At 43.5% G+C, this 19349-nt stretch overlaps 1 protein-coding gene across 1 annotated transcript in view; it reads right to left on the reverse strand.

The window, feature by feature from the left end:
* The window catches only part of Ern1 (endoplasmic reticulum to nucleus signaling 1), a 70536-nt gene that overhangs the window by 32286 nt on the left and 18901 nt on the right, over positions 1-19349 (reverse strand). The window contains exons 3-5 of the mRNA XM_010616761.2: positions 6230-6263; positions 4992-5064; positions 709-781 (exon numbers count right to left, since the gene is read on the reverse strand). Of these exons, the coding sequence (XP_010615063.1) occupies positions 709-781; positions 4992-5064; positions 6230-6263 (180 nt within the window). The remainder of the gene's footprint in view (positions 1-708; positions 782-4991; positions 5065-6229; positions 6264-19349) is intronic.

Below are 19349 nucleotides of genomic sequence, written 5' to 3' on the forward strand. Positions count from 1 at the left end.
GTCACTAACAAAAACTTAAAAACTGGCCCTCATCTGAAACCCAGAAACAAACATAAGCTCCTGAGGCATGAATAAGCAATAAGCACTTTCAGTTCCTCAAAACACAAGCTCCTATATAAACACAAGCTATTATTACTACAATGATTTCAAGATAATACAGTTCTCCTTTGTGTTACAAATTTATTTTTATTGACATTTTGGCAGAAAAGTGGTAAAAAAAAAAAAAAAAGCAGGTGAGTTGATGCTTTGAAAGCTGTGACCCCTGAGGCCCGAAGGCAGCTTATCCAGACAAGCTGTTAAGTGCTATTTCTACCCAATATGCTGATAGCAGAAAATACTAAGAAAGTCCTATAACTAATGGGCAAGATCTGGCTTCTCTTCCTTGGCTCTGACTATTATATTCACTTTAAATTTCATCCAGTTGCAGCTAGATGTGTTGCAATCTTGAAATCACAGAAATAGGCCAACACGGCAGCTAAAAGCTTGTTAAATGAGTAACTGTATTAATGGCATCAATTTTTATTCCAGGTAGGGGAACCTTTTCTTAATTAGTCACCTGATCCTGGCACAAATAGTACCATAACACAATCAAGGCAGAAAGGCCTCTCACACCAGGACGGGCAAGAGGGTGACAGGATCCCTCTCTCTTGACTTCTGAGACTCGATATCAGAGATCCAAGTTTTAGTATTGAAAGCAGGAACTCTTACCCATGTACAGTATTCCATCTGAGCTTCGGCATGGGGATGCCTGTACCAACTCTGGGATGGTAAAGGGAAGTTTCTTAAAAAAAAAGAGAGGAAAAAAATTAAGTTAACCAAGTCTTGTGCAATTATTACAATTTTACTGGGCAGTATATTTCTGTTACCCAGTTCCGCTAAAAGGAGAGGCACTTAGCAGACCTGAGTTTTCCTAACTGGAACCAAGGAAAAGGAGGTGCCCTGGGCTTCCCTGCACACTTCCAAGAGGCCTGAAACACTAATTCCTTCACTTGACACACGATGCAGGGGGCCCTCAGGTCTCCCCCCAGGGCACTTACCCTAAGTGACATAAACATTTTGTGAAAAGAGCTACACAAACTTAAGAGTTGCACATTTAAAAGTAGGAGAAAGGATTGTCCTGTCTTGCATATTTTTTAATTCCTGTCTTGGAATACTGATCCAGAGATACTGATTAGCTAGAATGACAAAGCTTACATTAATCCTAAGCAGAAGGACTCTTGGGACTCAGTCTAAGCTTTGAGGGAAGAAGACAACACAAGAGTCTAAGGTAGAAAAGAGAAGTTTTGGTGTTCTCTTCAGCAAATAATTTTTAAAAACCAGAAGAAAACTGAACCTTGGTTATGAAAAGGAAGCTATGGTAGGTGTCGGGAAAAGAAACTCAAAGGAATCCAAATGTTTCAACATATTTCATCATACAACTGATTCTTCTGAGTCTACAGCTGACATCTGACACTTTTGGTTAGTGCTTATTTTAGTGTACTTTATTTTTGGAACATTCTGGTGTTCTTGAAACTGCTCTACAGGTACCTGCTATTATAGAAACTCAGGATTCTATAACACTGTCACCTTTTTCTCTAAGAAAGACAAGATTTTTCTGTAGCATTAAAAATAAAAGTGCAAACACTAATCAATAATTTGGATTTTCCCATCATCCCAACATTCAAAGCCTTAGAAAACATTCAAGCCTTAGAAAAGGAAAAATGTGCCGAGTATGGGGGTGCATGCCCATAATCCCAGCACTTGGGAGGCTGGGGCAGGAGGAGTACAAATTCAAAGCCAGCCTGGACTACGCAGAGTTCAAGGCCAGTCTGGACTACACAGCAAGATCTTGCCTCAAAAAACAAAACAAAAAAAGTAAAAGTGGCACCAAGAGGCAGTGTAGCCTGTACTTTGCCAGATGTTTTAGAGAACCAGAAAGTCCCTGCCAGTTTCCCAGTCTGGAATGCTGTGCCCTAGGGTGAGCATGGCCACAGCTCTCCTGTGTCCAGGGCAGGCCGGGAAACGCAGTCTCGGGACTTGTTAAACTACAGGAAGGCACACCAGGGGGTAAGAGCGTCCTCTGGAGTCCCAAGCTTCAGCCTTGGGCACGTTCTGTGACCTCTCCCCACTCAGTTCCCACCTCTAATATGGGGATAACATCTCTAGGCTGCTGAGAGGCTCAAATGAGAGGACTTAAACAAATCAGTCAGTGTTTCTGGCAAACAAATGCTTAAGAAACAGAGAGCACAGTAATGTGGAGATAAACCAATGGCAAGAAATGCAGAAGGTGAAGTACACACAGCTCTATACAAGCTGCCCTTCACTCACCTGTTTCAGTCCCAGAGATGAAAAAAAAAAAAAAAAATGGGACAGGCGTGGTGGTGCAAGCCTTAATCCCAGCACTCTGGAAGATAGAGGCCAGAAGAGTGCCATGAGTTCAAAGTCAACCTGAGCTACATAGTGTTCAAGACTAGCCCGAAATGCAGAGTGAGACTTACCTCAAAAAAAAAAAAAAAAAAAATTAGGGCCAGGGATTTAGCTCGGTGGCGCCATGCCTGCCTCTCAAGAACAAGGTCCTGAGTTTGACCCCTGGTATCGAAAAAAGAAATTCTTTTAAATACCCATATTATTCCCCACAATCCAGTTACAGTCTAGACAGGAGTTCTCACCCTTGGCTGCACATTAGAATCTCATGAAGATTTTTTGAAAACTTTCTACTGAAGCATCATATACAAATGTAAAGCACTGGTACTCACACAGCTCAGACATCGTTATAAGTGGATACCAACAGCATCTAGATGGAGGACAGAACATCCAGCACTCTGGAACCCCCTTTTGTATCCTTTTCTAATCCCTGACTAACTCTCCAGGATAAATGTTATCCTAACTCCAAAGCAGCATACACTAGTTTTTCGTCTTTTTGAGCTTTATATAAATGAATCATTTGTTGTGTAGTCTTTTATGTCACGTTTTGCCCAATGTTATGCTTGTAGGATGGATATAAGTTTTTGCTGTGTGCAGTTGTGGGGTGTTAGTTCTCACTGCTGTGGAGTAATACATAATTATTTTTCCATTCTACTGTTGATGCTATTTGGATAGTTTCCACCATGTGCTAATTATAAATAGTACTGTAAGCCAGGCAAGGTGGTGCACTCCTGTGATCCCAGCACTTGAGAGGCTGAGGCAGAAAGATCTCTGTCAGTCTGAGGCTAGTCTAGGACAGACAGTGAGTTCAAAGCTAGCCTGAGCTACAGGTGGCCAAGGTGGTGCACACCTATAATCCCAGCACTCAGGAGGCTGAGGCAGGAGGATCTCTCTGAGTTCGAGACCAGCCTGGGTTACATAGTGAGTTCCAGGTCAGTCTCAGCTACAAAGCAAAAAACAAAAAACAAAAAACAAAAAAAAAAAAAAAAAAAAAAAAAAAAAAAGAAAGAAAAAGGAAACACCCCCAAAAAAGCTAGCCTGACCTAAATTAACCAAAAATTAAATGAATAAAGAAATACAAATAGCTGCAGTCATTTGGACACACACCCTCTGCAGGATACGTATGCATGGCTATTTGGTATACACTCTGGAAGGGCATTATCTCAGGGCACAGGGACTTTGGTACAAGCTCCCACACAGTCTGCCAAACCGGTTGTACCGCCATGTGCCTCCACCAGCAGCAGAGGCGCTCTCGCTGATCCACGTTCCACCAACACATCTCCTCTTTCTTTTGCTCCTATTAACCATTCTGGTGAACCCATCGATGCACACTGGGCCGCAGCATGGCACTGTGGTTTTAATTGGTGTTTCCCCACTAACTAATAAAGCTGAGTACCTTTTTTAAAAATTATTTTTATATATTTATTTTTTTAGCGGAGAACTTTTGTGTATATTCACCATTTCACTATATTCTACTTTTCTATTTGGTTGTCTTTTTCTAATGAGCTATAGTAATTCTTTTTTTTATTGGTGAGTAATTATATATTCGGAATATGAATCCTTCATTAGGTATGTGGACTACAGCTACTTTATTGCCTCCCTTCTTCAGGAAGAAAAATCTCTTAATTTTAAAATAATCTACATATCAATTTTTATATTTATGGTTACTATATTTTTTAACATCATATTCAATAAATATTTATCTACTCTAAGGTCAGGAAGATGTTCCAGTATTTTTTTTTCTTAAAGTGTTATTTTTTTTGCATTTTGCATTTAGATTTCTGATCTATTTGGAACTGGTTGTCATTTGGATAGGTGGTGGGGAAAGAAGTATAGACTGTTTTCTGTATGGTGTCCCCAGTGGTCTATTCCATTTATTGAAAACACTATCCTGCACCACCACACTATAGGGATTCCTCGGTCATCAGTCAAGGGGCCCTTTGGGTGGATCTGTTTCCTTTTGTTTTGTTTTGAGACAAGAGTCTCACTATGTAGCTCAGACTGGCCTTGAACTCTATGTAACTGAGGCTGGTCTTACACTCACCGGCCATCCTTCTGCCTCAGCATCCCAAGTGCTGGTATCACAGGTGAGCTTCTAAATTCTCTTATCTGGGGAGCTTTTAAAAAACCTTGATGACTTGGATCAATTAAATGAGGACTTTCTGGAACAAAGACCTAGGCTCAGTATTTTTCTAGAGTGCCTCTGGTCAAGAAATGTGAAAACCACTAATCTACATTCCCAAAGGAGCTTGGGATAGAACACGGCATGCTATCTGGCAGGGGTGGAGTGCAGACAGTGCTTCAAGCTATACCTCTTCCTCCCAAGTGGAAGGTCCCACGTTAGAGCAAACCGAGTTACAACAGGGAGACTCCTATCCTTCCAGTGTGCTGGCTGAACTCTGGCTATACATTTAAAAGCTCATTTAAGAAGCTCTAAAAAGATATTGATGCCCAGTATCCACTCCAGACCACGTGAATCAGAATCCCCAGAAGTCTGTTTAAATATCCCAGGTGAACTTGATGTGCCAACACAGTTAAGGACAGAGGTAAGAACCCCGAGAGTATGCGAAGAAGCTAGATATTCTCACCGTCAGGCCTTCATTATTCTTGCCCCCAAGTGTATACAGGCTTCCATCATTGGGATCTGGGAGAAAGGCAGGCCTAGAGATTAAATAGTAAGTATGAATGATAAAGGATACCCTAGGGCACAGAACAAACTTTCAAAGCCATGCAAAGCCATAACACAGGAGTAGTGGGGATTAGAGTGTGTGTATGTGTGTGTGTGTGGTGTGGTGTGGATGTAAAACAATTCCACCCACTGCTCCCTCACTGCCACCAATGCATAAAATACCCCTATGGTGTGCAGTAAAGCAACCTGCGGAGGAAGTCATAAGAAACCACTGCAGAGTAAATTATCATTTGGCCAAAGCAGTCTGGATGAAGGTAAAATAAGTGGAAAGGACCCAACAAGTCCACTCTTCAATTCCACATAGAACATCCAATAATTAATATTTAAATTAATAGTATGGCAATGATACATGAACGGGAGGAACAAACCTACCTTTAGTTTTCAACAAACACTTATTTTTTGATTGCAAGCAAAAGAAAAAACAGCTGTGAAAACTGATGTCAGAGAATCTGCCACGGGGACAAACACGAAGCAGACAGGAAGGGGTGGGTTATCTGTAAGGTTAATCTGCTGAAGACTCGACTGCAATTTGAGTTGCTCAGAAACCCCTTGCTAAATCTCTTTTCGCTATCACTCGAAGCTCCTACAGATGACAACCCAATTTTTCATCTAACACATGTACGCTCGGAGCAGGCCATGATCATCCTCCCTCTCCAGCAGAAGGAGAGATCCACACCATGAAGTTTAAATTTAAAACTCATCAGGGTGGAGGATTTAGCTCAGTGACACCGTGCCTGCCTGGTAAGCACAAGGTCCTGAGTTCAATCCCTAGTACCGTAAAAAAGTAAAATAAAATAAAACTCAGCTTAAATTCCACCCAAAAAGCCTTTTAAACAACACTGTCATCCTCCCTGAAGGAATGGACGACCCCCTCCCTGGCACAGGCTCCCAGTAGAGTACCTGTGAGACTTCATGTGTCTTACTCTTTTCTCTTTTCTTTCTTTTGGGGCTGGTGGGGATCAGGCCCAGGGTCCTGCACATTCTAGGCCAGCTCTCTACCACTGGGCTACATGCTCAGCTCTCACTCACTTTTGTTATGCACGTGTGTTTCCCAGCTACTCGTCTCCTAAATGCCAAATGACTGAATAAATGAAATAGTAAGTTAAAGAGAAGTGCTGAGCAAATCAGAAAACTTACTCTTCCACGTGTGTTGGGACCTGAAGGACCGGATCTGTGCAAAAGAACAAAGGCATCATCATACATGCTTGAAAACATCCCGGGCCCTAGTCCCAAGTTATACCAACAATGGAGGCTGACTGACGTGAGATACTGTACGTGAGCATACTCCAGGAAACACACACAAAGACACAAATACAAGCTCTTACGATTGTCACTGGGGTCAGCATGAGAACTGCTACCAAGAAACTGCCATATAACTTGGAGGGTGAACACAGAAGGAAGAATCAGTCATAAGCCACAGTGGACACGAAGCGACAGGATCACTATCGGGAACATCAAGGACTTCTAAAATCCAAATCATTACCTTGTCAGGTACCTGGAGGAGTACTAGATATTCCTGTTCAGAAATGTCAAACTGTGGCTTAAAGTACAGATTTCTCACTGGATGGTAAATGGAGATACAGCCCTTTGGAGCAGCCTATAATAGCAATCCTTGATTCCCTTTGATCCATTAACTGGAGTTTTATAAAACCTAGTTTTAAATAATATAAATGTAAAAATGATTTTATATATAGATGTTCAAATGTACCATTACAAATGTGACTATTCAATAATATGGTTAAAATACGGAATATCAGCTTGGTTTAAAAAAAAGGTTTCTAAAAGGGCTAATAAAGTTTTAAAACACATAAAAGTGTTATGCTGTTAGGTCCAGGAGAAAATATAACATGGTCCAGACACTATTAATCCAACTGTGGGGGGGATCTTCTATAAACATAGAAGAAAAAAACTAGATGAATTCAAAAATGCTCATTGTGCATTACTTTTGTTGGCACACACCTTTTCTATATCTCTCAAAATTTGTACGGGCATTGCTTTTTAAATTAGAAAAAAGCTTTTTTCTCTAAGTCAATTTCATATTCATAGTAGTTAAAAATGGCTGAATTTCCCCGCCCTAGATTCTCCTGGGCAACACTACCAGGAGGCTCCTGATTGGCTGGGTAGATGGGGGTGAGGTGAAAGGGCATGAGTGGCCTCACCGTGCTGTAACATCCAAAATCCTCAGAGAAGAGACTGCACACGAAGGAGGTGTTGCTAACTATCAAAACTCACAGCTCCAGTCACATACACAACTTCAGGGCTGAGGAAGGCAGCAAACATTCTACAAGGATTTTGTATGCAGAGTTCCAGTGGCTCTGCTTACGGTAACCGACAGCTGTCCAATCCTCCTTTATCACTTGGGATTCTCGGGTGAAGGAAAATCTTTCCAGCCTTATCATATACTGACACTAGTTTAATAGCCCTGGTCCTACATAAAGACATACGGTGCTCACAAAGACAGAATTACACACACCAGATGTGGTCTGTGGGCAGCAAACAACTCGCTAAACCAAAAACACCTTAGGAAACAGGATGAACTTTCAGTCAGTAAGCGTATGTTTATCTTTCCCATTAATCACCTCTTGGTACACTCTCATAAACAGACTGATGCAAGAGACAGGAAACAAAAGCACAGGACATTCACTGACTGAAACAAACTAGTCAAGATGCAGGTAGAACCCAGGTACTAAAATGTGGCCCTGAAGCCATGTAAGGTAGGAAAAGCAAGAATATCCTATTCCAGAGAAAGCAGGGAAATTAAAGGGGGGGGTGTCTTTTTAGTTTATTTCAGCCCCTCAAGGTATCACAGATTAAAAAGGATACTGCCAAAGCCTAGGAATTCACCAGGAGCTAAACAGTAACTGACATGACTTGAACTCCTGTTCATAACCTGATCCTTGCTGTGCAGTGTTTGCTCAGCCTCAGATGCAGATCTTCCTGGATTTCTAGTTATGCACTGGTCACCCGATGCTGAGCCCTCAGGCCCCAGGATATGCCCTGCACCATAAGACACAGGACATCCGTGGAAACAGGGAAGGCTTTCTGGTACAAATATATTGGTGTGTAAGAACCAGTTGGTCTTAGGAGAAGATGAACTCCAGTAGGAGGGAATGTGAGGATCACCTTGGCATTCACCATCTACTGAGCAAAACCACATACCTAGATGGGCAAAGGTGTGGGCCTGGGAAAAACCCAACCAAGCCAGGGATTTAGCTCAGTGGTTCACAACCACAAGGACCTGAGGAGTTCGATCCCTAGCACCAAAAAAATTATAAAACAAAAACTAAAAAAAGTTTTCAGGAGCTGGGGATTTAGCTCAGGGGTGCCGCTGCCTGCCTTGCAAGAGGAAGGTCCTGAGTTTGAACCCTGGTACCCCTGGTACCAAAAAAAAAAAGTTTTCAGCCATATGAAAAGAAGCACTGGTAAACTGTAAGAATGTAAACAAATACTCCTACAAAATAAGCCATTCTTTCTAATATGGAGCCTGATTAAGATGTAAGCCAACCTCACCAAGCTGTTTTAGTTTCAGGAAAAAGAAGCGGGGAGGGTTTCCTTCACAAGTGTAAAAATGGGTGTTATTCAAGATAAACGTGAGGTTATCAGGTAAAGATATGAGAAAATACTGCAGTAATCAATGTTTGATTTCCCAGGATTAGCTCAGGAAAAAAAAACCCAATGTGCTCACTGCTTCCCTGGGAGGAGCAGCCCCTGGCCTCAAATCCAACCCCCTGGTATCCAGGAAGCACAACCTTTCCACTCAAAGAAAACAACTTCCCAGATGAGATCAGGTGACACTGCTACTGTGTTATGCTAACCTAATCTTCCTTGTTAACCTGAGACTGAAATGATAAGACAGATGTTCACATTTTTTCCTTTGTCGGTTTATGAGGGTTTAAATATATATATAATAGCTGGGCGTGGTGGCGCATGCCTGTAATCCCAGCACTCGGGAGGCTGAGGCAAGAGGATCGCTGTGAGTTCGAGACCAGCCTGGGCTACACAGTGAGTTCCAGGGCAGTCTCAACTACATAGTGAGACCCTCTCTCTAAATATATATATATTTAGAGAGAGGGTCTCACTATGTAGCCCAGGCTGGCCTTGAACTTGAGGTGATACCTCCTGCCTCAGCCTCCTGGGTGCTGGGATTATAGGCATGTGTCACCATGCTCCAGTTAAAATTTGAACATTTTTTTCTTTTCTTTTTTTTAAATTTTATTTTCTGGTACCCGGGATCAATCTCAGGACTTTGTGCTTGTGAGACAGGTGCTGTGCCACTAAGCGAAATCCCTGGCCCTTGAACATTTTATCTCTAAGACATGAGTTTTTATTTAATTTTATTTTGTTTTTTGACACAAGGTCTTGCTATGCAGATCAGGCTGGCCTTGAGCTTGCAGTGATCCTCCAGCTTCAACCTCCTGAGTGTTGAGAAAACAGGTGTGCACTACCGCACCTGGCAAGAAGTTGAGTTTTTCCCTCCACTCCCTACTCCCATACCTGAAGGAACATTTCCAGGTTTTCCCCTGCAGCTTCTCTTTTCTCTGTTGGGGAGCATATGAAGTCCAACCACAAGAGGGGATTCTAGGTCTTCACCTCAAGCTCTTCTCTCTGGATCAACTGGGCATTTCACTATTTCCTACCAGCATCTTAGCGTCCACAATCCAAGCCACTACCCCATCTTTCATCGCAAACTGGCTTCTGCTCTTGACTACCCTGCTCTATTAACAGAACCAACAATCGCCCAGAAGACAGCCAAGGCTCAAATATATTGCTGATGCCTAATTCTAACACATGTCTGGTCTGTTTCCAAAATGATCATCATTCTGTTTTCTACTCCCAGTGTCCCTTCAATACCAACAGTGGCTCTTTCAAGCCCTCCACTTCCCCCCTCATTTATATGATCTTGGGAATCAGACAAACCTAGGCTAAAGTCGTGAGTCTGCCAGTGATCATCGGAATGACTTCAGCAGAGTTACTTAACCTCTCTGAACCTCAATCTGCTCATCAGAAAGGGGAAAACCAATGTCACTTTCATGGGACAACTCTGTGGATTATATGAGGATTCAATGTTTGTCAGGACTTTAAGTCAGTGCCCTGATACAAGAGAAGAATGATGCTTTTAAAGACATAAATCAGATTATGTTTCTGTCATTCAAAATCCTTTGCTGGTTCCCTGTCTCGCTCACAAAAAGCCACTGTTCACACAGTGGCCTATAAGTCCCACACAATTCCTCCCACATTGTCACCTTCAAATAACCTCCTCCTATTTCCTCCTCAGGCTGATTTCTTTGTAGTCCTCAAATCCTCTCAAGCCTGACTCTGCCTCAGGGTCTTTGCATTTGCTGTTTTTCTGCCTAGGAAGGTCTTTGACCAAATGTCACCATCTCAAGAGAGATGTTTCATGGCCACCTATCCCCAGGACTCTCTGCTCCTCTGCTTAATCTTTCTGCATGACACTCACCACTTCTGAAGTTCTGTTATTACTGACCTGTTTACTGTCTGACTCTAGCCTCTGTAAGCTCCATGAGAGCTCATTTATCGTCTGTTGTGTACTATATTCCCAGCATCTAAAATTGTGCCAGGCATGGTGGCACATGCCTGTGATCCCAGCACTCAGGAAGCTGAGACAGGAGGATTGCTGAGAGTTCATGCCCAGCCTGAACTACACAGCAAGGCCCTGTCTCAAAAATCAAATCAAATAAAACAAAACAATGCCTAGCACACAGGAGGTACTCAATGTATTTGTTGAATGGAGCAATTCATAAATGTTAGTTTCCAACCTACTTCCTGTTCAGCCTGCGTGGACATCACTGATCACTTCTAATCATCAGCAGAACACTATCAACCCTCAACCCAGATCAACCTAGCAATCCCCTTTCCTCACCCAGGCCTCCAAGCACTGCTGGAGAAAACGCTGCAATCATCAGTGAGGATACCACAGTACTGCTATGGTCAGCTGGCACTGCCTCATTAGAAAATTTATTTATCTACTTCCTGGTTGGCCTCTGTTCCCATCCCTCCTAGCTCCTGGGTCAAGCTTTCATTCCTTGCCTCAGGCCTTCTATGTCCAAGCAGAGGAATGCAGGGGGGCTGGCATGAACTCTCTGAGACTTCTTTTCATCTGAGTTTGCCCAGCTCTGTCCTTCCCTTCAGCTCTTTATAAAACACAAACACTTTCACCTTAGTTCTCAGGTATTTCACTCTCTCATCTGGAGTCCCTGGGAAGTTCCAGGGCTCTGAGGACTTCTAGCTCTTCCCTCTGGCTGGCTAGCTCCTTCCCTCTGCCTATAAATCTCTGGTTCTTCTCTTCTGTATATGATCGTATTTCTTCTAAATGCATTGATTTTAAATGCACAGTTTGAATAGTCTTGAAAAACATAAACACCCATGTAACTAACTGTCCTCACTGCTAAGACACAGCACTTTTCTATCATCCCAGACACCTTCTCATACCCCTTTGGACTCAGTGCTCCCAACTTCCACCCTGACAACCACTAAGACATTCCTTTTGTTGGTTCTAGAATCTGAAAAATGATGATTATACAGTGGGTACATTTTTTTTTTTTTTTTGACAGGGTCTCACTATGTAACTGAGACTGACCTAGAACTCACTATGTGGCCCAGGCTGGTCTTGAACTCACAGCGATCCTCCTGCCTCAGCCTCCCGAGTGCTGGGATTACAGGTGTTCACCACCATGCCCTGCTTCAGTGGGTACTCTTTTGTGTTTGGCTTCTTTCTCTCTGCATGTTTTGTAAATTTATCCCTGTAATGGTTCACTCTTTTCTTTCTTTCTTTTTTCTTGGGTTTTTTTTTGTTTTTTATTTATTTATTTATTTATTTATTTATTTAGGTTCTAGGGATCAAACTCATGTCCTCGTGCTTGCAAGGCAGGCGCTGGAATCACTGAGCTAAATCCCTGACCCTTGCTCTTTTATTTCTGAATAGTATTCCACCCTAAAAAAATGCCAAAATTTGCTTATCTATTTACCTGTTGATGGACGCTTGTGTTGTTTCTGGGTGTTTATCTGGTTGTATTTTTTTGTGAATAAAGGAAGAAATACCTAACAGTCTTATTTATGAAGTAGTTAACTTGAGCTAAACAAGTATTTGAGGCTTAGCAGCTAAGACGCATATGGGGAAAAAATTCATGAAAATTGAAAGAAAAAAGGTTATTTCATCCTTAACGATATATCTTAGTCACCTTCTTGCTGCTAACACAATGTAATACCTGACACCACAGCACCCACAGCTTAGGAGAGGAGGCTTAGTTAGCTCACAGTATGCAGAGATCTCAGACCATAGTCAGCTGGCTCCAAGGGAGGGCCACATGGCAGAGGGGTGTGATGAAGGCAGCTGCTCATGCCAGGGCAGACAGGAGGCAGACAGCAAGAGGGGAGGAGCGGAGGAGTGCGATAAAGCCCTCTAAGCCACACCCCAGTGACCCATCTCTTCTGACCAAACCTTGCCTCCCAACAGCAAGCTGACACAGTTCAATCACCTCCCACATGTGAGGCTTTGGGGGCACTTTAGAGCGAAGCCACAACAACGCAATTACTTGCTAATGGCATATGTGCAGCTGTTGGGTGCTGCACAACTTCCAAGCCTTATAATAGCCTGGACATTGCCACCCTTTCATCTCCTACACAGAATGCACTGGGGGCTGGGGGTTTAGCTCTGGTTCCGCTGCCTGCCTCACAAGTGCAAGGTCCCGAGTTCAATCCCCGGTACCCAAAAAAGAAAAAAGAAAAAGAAAAACAAACCAGAATGCACTGGGTATTTGAATTTTGTCATAGCAACTGCTAAAAACTCAGTTTTAGCATGTGACATCACTGAAAGGAACGTAGCACCATCCCATGCTCACACTCACAAGCGCAGTGTTTGACACCTGTGAAGGAGCACTGTTTCTCCCCACACAGTACGTAAGCTGCAGTGTCCCAGGGATCTCGTGGTGCCACCCCAGGGCCTCTCAGCACATGGTTTGCAGACCTTGCATTCAAGCTCCCTAAAACTTGGGCCTAATTTTTCTCCACAATTGTCTTCCACGGACACTTCTTCCCCAAACTCACCCTAACAGGCTCTATCTCCATCTAAATCTTGCTTGTACCGTCGTGGTGGTACAGGCCTGTAACCCCAGCACTTGGGAGGCAAAAGTACTGAGGAGAGTTGAGGCCGGCTTGGGCTACATAGTGTGTTCAAGGCCAGGCTGAACTACATAGAGATGCCCTGTCTGAAAAACAAAACAAAACAAAACAAAAGAACTTGCTTGTTCTTCAGGCTCCAAATATCCCTTTCTCCAGGAAACGTGAATACACTGTCCACTGTGCTTGGTATGTACTGATGACGTTCTTATCACGTTTCCCAGGAGACAGGTCCTTTCTTGCATATGGCCACACTGGTTCTCAAATATCTGAGGGCTGGATGGAATTTCAAGCACTCTGGGGGCAAAGCCCATCCTTTCGTTTATTGTGAAATATATGTAAGAAAACACAGAAAGCGCAGGTAAAACTTAGTGAATAATCGAAGAGTGAACTCCTAGGTCCTGTTACGCAGGCTTTTGCCTTCTCACATACAGTGGGTGGCACAGCCCGGAGAATGAAAGGAAATCAGTGATTTAAGACAGTCAACACTGCGTACGATACAGTCACTCAAATAAGTTTTTCATAACGAAAAGGAATTTCCACACAGAAACTTTTATGATAAAAGCTAAAAACATATGCCCAGGCATATTACTGTTTGTTCACATTTTTAAAAAACGTGGTACTTGTTTGGAACTGAAGGAGGGGAGTGGGGGAACTGCCACGTGCTGATCATTACATGTGCTGGGGGATAAGGCTTTCATGATGCGAGTCTCTACTTTTGTGTGTGTAGGAAAAAAACTTACTTCATTAAGGAGCAAAATAAAAAACAGACAATGGGAAACCAGGAAAATAAGAACCTAAGAAAAAGAAATTTTGCAAAGGATGGGAAACACAAGATGGAGAGAGTGGGAAAGGAAGAAGCAGAAGCAAAGGGGTAGAAAAAGCATCGCGATGTGTGATGTTCATGTACGAACTCGCCACAGGGCAGGCAATCATTACGGCAAACATGCACTAATAAGAAGTTTTTAAATAAAGTCAGTACCTTCAAAAAAAGGAGAGGCCTGTCCTTACTGCTCCCCCGCTGCAGCCTCAAGAGGGCTGTCCTCCACCTCCCCAGGGTATACAAGGTAAAGGGAAGTCCACACCACTCACTGAAGGCCCCAGGAGCACCCCTGCAGGTGTCCCTCACACAGGCCAGCCAGAATGGGTGTAGGTGCGGGGGACGTGTGGTGACAAGATAGCTAAACAGAAAACATCTTCAATTAGGTCAACCAAAATGCATTTTCTTTTTTAGAATTTATTTTAGTTTATTAGTACATGTGTGTAGTACATAATGTTTACAATCCTTGTGGGAAGTTGGTACCTGTACATAATACACCTCAATTCCTTTTGTCAACCAAAATTTAAGTAACTCTCAAACTGGAGTTTAGGAGGGGCCTCTCTCTCTCTGGAGGTAGCTCAGGAGACTTCTTCCATGTGGGAAGAAATAAGAACCTTTTGATTACAGAAGCTATGAGAACAGGTTGCTCACTTGGCTGCAGCTCAGGGAACCTTGAAAGATCATTCTCTTCTCTTCCCCAGATGAGCAGCGATATTTCTGGAACACCTACTTCTCTGGCGGCCTCTAGATAAGCACTGGTTGTTCTGTCCTCCTGCACTATGGCCCTTCCTTCCGACCCCCCATCCGACCTCACATGCCAGCTTTCTCTTCGACTAGAGACTCCTCCAGCATGACTGAAATATCACGGTGCACAGAGAAATTCTCCCAACTGGCCCCTTTAAGTGTGCCTCGAGCAGTGATTTGAAATGCTCTCATTTGCTCCTTTTCAAAACTTATTAAAAGAGCTGAGTGTGGTGGCGCGTGTCTGTAATTTGGCTCAGTGGTTCTGCCGCCTGCCTCACAGGTGCAAGGTCCTGAGTTTGATCCCTGGTGCCAAAAAACACAAAATAAACGAACAAAAAAACACAAAACTCAAAAAACAGAGGCTCCTGAGAAAAAGAGAAGTGTGATACAGACACCTGAACGTGGTGTGGACAGGAGGGCATCACGGATGAATGGAGAAGGGGAAAGAAAGAATCACAAAGCAGAGAGAAAGGAAACACAACCCTCCAAGTCAACCAGGCCAGCGCCGGGGATGTAGCTCAGTGGTTCCGGCGCCTGCCTCGCAATGGCAAGGGCCTGAGTTTGATCCCCGGTACCAAAAAACAAACAAAAACCCAGGTCAACCAGGCCTGAACCAGTGTGGGATGGAGAGGGACCAGCAAAACTCAGTCTGACCAGATAAAGTGAAAGGCATGAGTGAAAACTGACAGGGAGGTTTTAATCCTGGCTGACAGCAGGGAGACTAGAAAGGCACAGCCAGAATATGGTTAAAAAAAAATCATTTCCTCAAGAATGTGTTTAATGTTCTAATACTATTTTCTGATAAAGAATAATTGGCAGAGGGTGGGGGATTTAGCTCAGTGGTGTCGCTGCCTGCCTCGCAAGCGCAAGGTCCCAAATTCAATCCCCAGTATCCAAAAAAAAAAAAAAGAACTGGCAAAAACAAAGTCATTCACCCTTACTTAACTTAAAACTTAAGTCTTCCAAATATACTTCATGCATTCAAGTGACCCAACTAGAGAACACTTCCCCCCAGTGGCAGCTCATTCCTTGCCTCCAGAGAAAAAGCCCCTGGTTAATCTAAGCCTTAAATACCGTTCAGGTTGTTATGTTCAAATTGTAAGGTAGAAAGTCGTTTTTTTTCCCTTAAGGTGAAAAGGTGCATTTAGCTCATGGTGCACAGAGGTTTCCGTCCATACCTGGCTGGCTACAAGACAGGGATGGCAAACAGGCATTGCAGAGGACAAACAACACGGCGCCCACACGGTAGCAAAGGCAGCAAGGGCAGAAAGTCTGAAGTGTTCCTCAAAGCCCAGCTGTCATGAGGAAAGCACTTTAGAAATGACAGCTAATGAAAAGCTCCTCAAATTCTACATCTCATCAGAAGTGCGAAAACGCGTAACAAGTTTTCTTTAAGGATAACCTCAGCAAGTCACGCGATGCCGCATTTGACAAAGGTCGTAAGACGGCAACACGAGAATAATCAGAAAACTACCCATACCTACCCATGTACTCAATCATTTGCTTTACCTCAGCAGTGGTAACTTATGCCAAAATACACACACTGAATGTTATAATCAATCATAAAGGAATTAAAGACCAAAAGATCACCTGTCCAAGGGTCTTGGACATATAACTTGGGATATAACTTCACAGAATTCATTCTTGAGCAATGGCGTTTCATCAAACCACACAGCCCACCACGGTGCATAAATGGGAAAGTATGTAAGTCATACTCAAAAAGGCACTTTATCCATGTACCTCCACCGTCACAGCTGTGTTCCTTCCGATCCATCCCAACAGTGCTGCTGAGAATACCCTTTAGAGCTAAATCTCTGCTATTGCAAGTGGGGACTGCAGCTCTAAGAGGAGCCCCCTGAGATGCAAGATGTGACCATTGCAGCCGCACAGGAGGGAAGCCGTCAGGGTGCAGGTGAACAAGACTGGACATGTGCTTTTTTCTGACAATGCTGAGGGATAGCCCCATGGGGTACACCAAATAATATCTCCATGTTGGGAAACATTTAAAAGTAAAATCTAGGGCTGGGGACTTAGCTCACTGGTGCCACCATCTGCCTTGCAAGTGCAAGATCCAGAGTTCAATCCCCAGTTCAAAAAAAAAAAGGAAAATCTAAAAGTAAAAATAAAAATAAATCTTACTTGAAAAATATAACACAAAAGAGAAAGGACCCAACACATTTTCAAGATACTCAAAAGCAAAAACAGACCTTTGTCACATCCCTTCTTCTAAGACAATTTCAATCCAGCAATGGAGAGAAAAGAAATACTTTTCTTATTGTTGAGCAGAGAGGTAGAAAGGTAAATGATGCATATCCTAAACAGGTGAGAACTACTAAAGAATTAGCATCATTTTTCACAATTCCCCCATTTCATGTACCCATCACCCCTCTGAAAACAGATCTCTGACTCTTCCAGAGGAGCACCCACAGTGCCAAGAGAGCGGGTGAGAAAACCACCTGTAAAACATCGGGAAAGGCTACCTGAAACTCAAGATTAGAAACTGGAATTGGAAACCACCACCATGATGGTTCGAGCAATACACAACACATCCCAAGAAGGCAAAGTCAAGTTCCACCTGCTTCTTAGAAATCAAAAAAGACGCCCAATCACAAGGGTAAGGGCGCCAAGTACAGAGCACCTGGCTGCCTGGAAGGCCCCATCAAGGAAGCAGGAATCTAGGAGGAAGACCAGTGAAGACAAAAGCAACAAGAGCTGCACAACAAAGCACCTCTAGAAGAGCCCAGATGAGGAAGGGCCTGAGGGGGGGTCTTTGCCCAGCACTGTAAGCAAAGGCACACGGTCTTTGAGTCTGAGAAGGAGCCTTGTGGTGGGAGAGTGGGTAGCCAAGGAAACTTAGGCTGGAGGGGTGGGTGAGGGTGGACGACGAAGGGTCTCACTGCAGGCTGAGGAGCTCAGACCTGAGCTGTGGCAAAGGGGCAGGTGTTGACATGTCCACCATCACATGGGACGCTCACTCTCCCCTTCTGTCTTCCTCTCCTTGTACAAAGGTAACTCAGTGACCACACTGGCACAGGCAGCAGGCCACAGTGGGGGAAGTACGACTGTATACAACACCAAGAGTGTGTCGGGGCAGGTGCAGTGCAGTCCAGTGGGCCTTTGTGGAGGGTGTGTCTGGCAGTTCAGTGGGTGAATGGAGGACGGAGGAGGGCAGAGGCAGTGGGAAGCATTGATGGCAATCAGCAGTCCGCCATGTTGATACCACGAGCCTGGCACGGGGGACTGAGGAGTCTGATTTAGATTCAGGAGGTACTTCCTGAATCTCCACCGTAATATGTGGTGAACAAGTGATCAGAGGGGAAAGTAGCAGAGCACCACTGTGTTCTAGACTGGCAGGCATGGGGAGGAAGTGAGGTGAGCAGCACACACATTTAGAAAGGGAAATTCACACAGGAATGAGACTGTCTTCAAATCAAACAACCAGTTTTGTCCTCAGCCTTTCCTGCTGAAAAATGTCAAGCATTAACCACGCACAGAACACTTAGGAGTCAGGTTGGGAGAGTAGCCACATTACGTATTTAGCATATTTTTACGATTAGTAAAGAATGCTTCTAAATTAGACACAGTCCTAAATGCCTACCGTTATTGGAAAGGATATAGAAGGGCATGGAATAGGGTTACTAAAGAATAACTGATAATTTGATGAAGATTTGAGTGTTAAACTCCAGAAATAACTAATATTTTATGGTGAGTACAAGAAGCCCCAGGCCTTCCTACAAATTACTCACAAAAGTCCTTTCAACTCCACCAGGCCAAAGTGAGCTTGATGAAGCCAGTCTAAAAAAACAAAACCATGAGTGCACCATTTTCAGTTTGCATTTGGTCTGAAATTGCAGAAATGAAACATACTTAACCCTGTCCACTGGAGAAATTTCAGATGATTGCTACTGTGACAAAACTAGGTTTAGAAAATTTTTACCTACAGTAGATGTCAGAATTCATATTAGTTCCAGAAAGCAAAAAGAAGACTCTTTCCGCACTATGTAGAATTTGCCATTATGGTCCAAGAAATCCCCCCTTCTGGGAACAGCAGCACATGTTTGGTTGAGGAACAAAAGCACCTGCCAAAACCCCTGGGGGGTAGGAGGGGTTGGCACTCACAGTCTGTTAGCTCCTGAAAAAGGAAGGCAAACAGCCAGGGAACCATGAAATGGAGTCACAGACTGTGTTTTGAAAAGCTCCAGTCTGATGTGTTGAAGGTATCCCGTCTTTGGCCCAATATGCTTCTCCCTAAAAGATACCCTTGCCTCTGTGAGCTCTTCCTCAAAGGGACCTTCCCTGTTGAAAACTGCAGCCCACACTCCCACCCAATGTGGCGCTCTCCGTTCCTTTTCCCCGCTCCATTTTTCCTCCTCAAATAAAATTTGAGCTACCATAAATTTTTGTGTTTCCACCTCTAGAATGAGAACTCTACAAGGGCAAGAGAGTTTGCTCGTTTTGTTCCCTTGCTGTATTCTCGGGGCCTGGAATATCTTTATAATCCAGCTACATATTAATGCTTTAGAACACCTTTTTTTTTTTTTTTTTTTTTTTTTTTCT

This window comes from Fukomys damarensis, unplaced genomic scaffold, assembly GCF_012274545.1.
Source record: "Fukomys damarensis isolate Sample0158 unplaced genomic scaffold, DMR_v1.0_HiC HiC_scaffold_23, whole genome shotgun sequence".
NCBI lineage: Eukaryota > Metazoa > Chordata > Mammalia > Rodentia > Bathyergidae > Fukomys > Fukomys damarensis.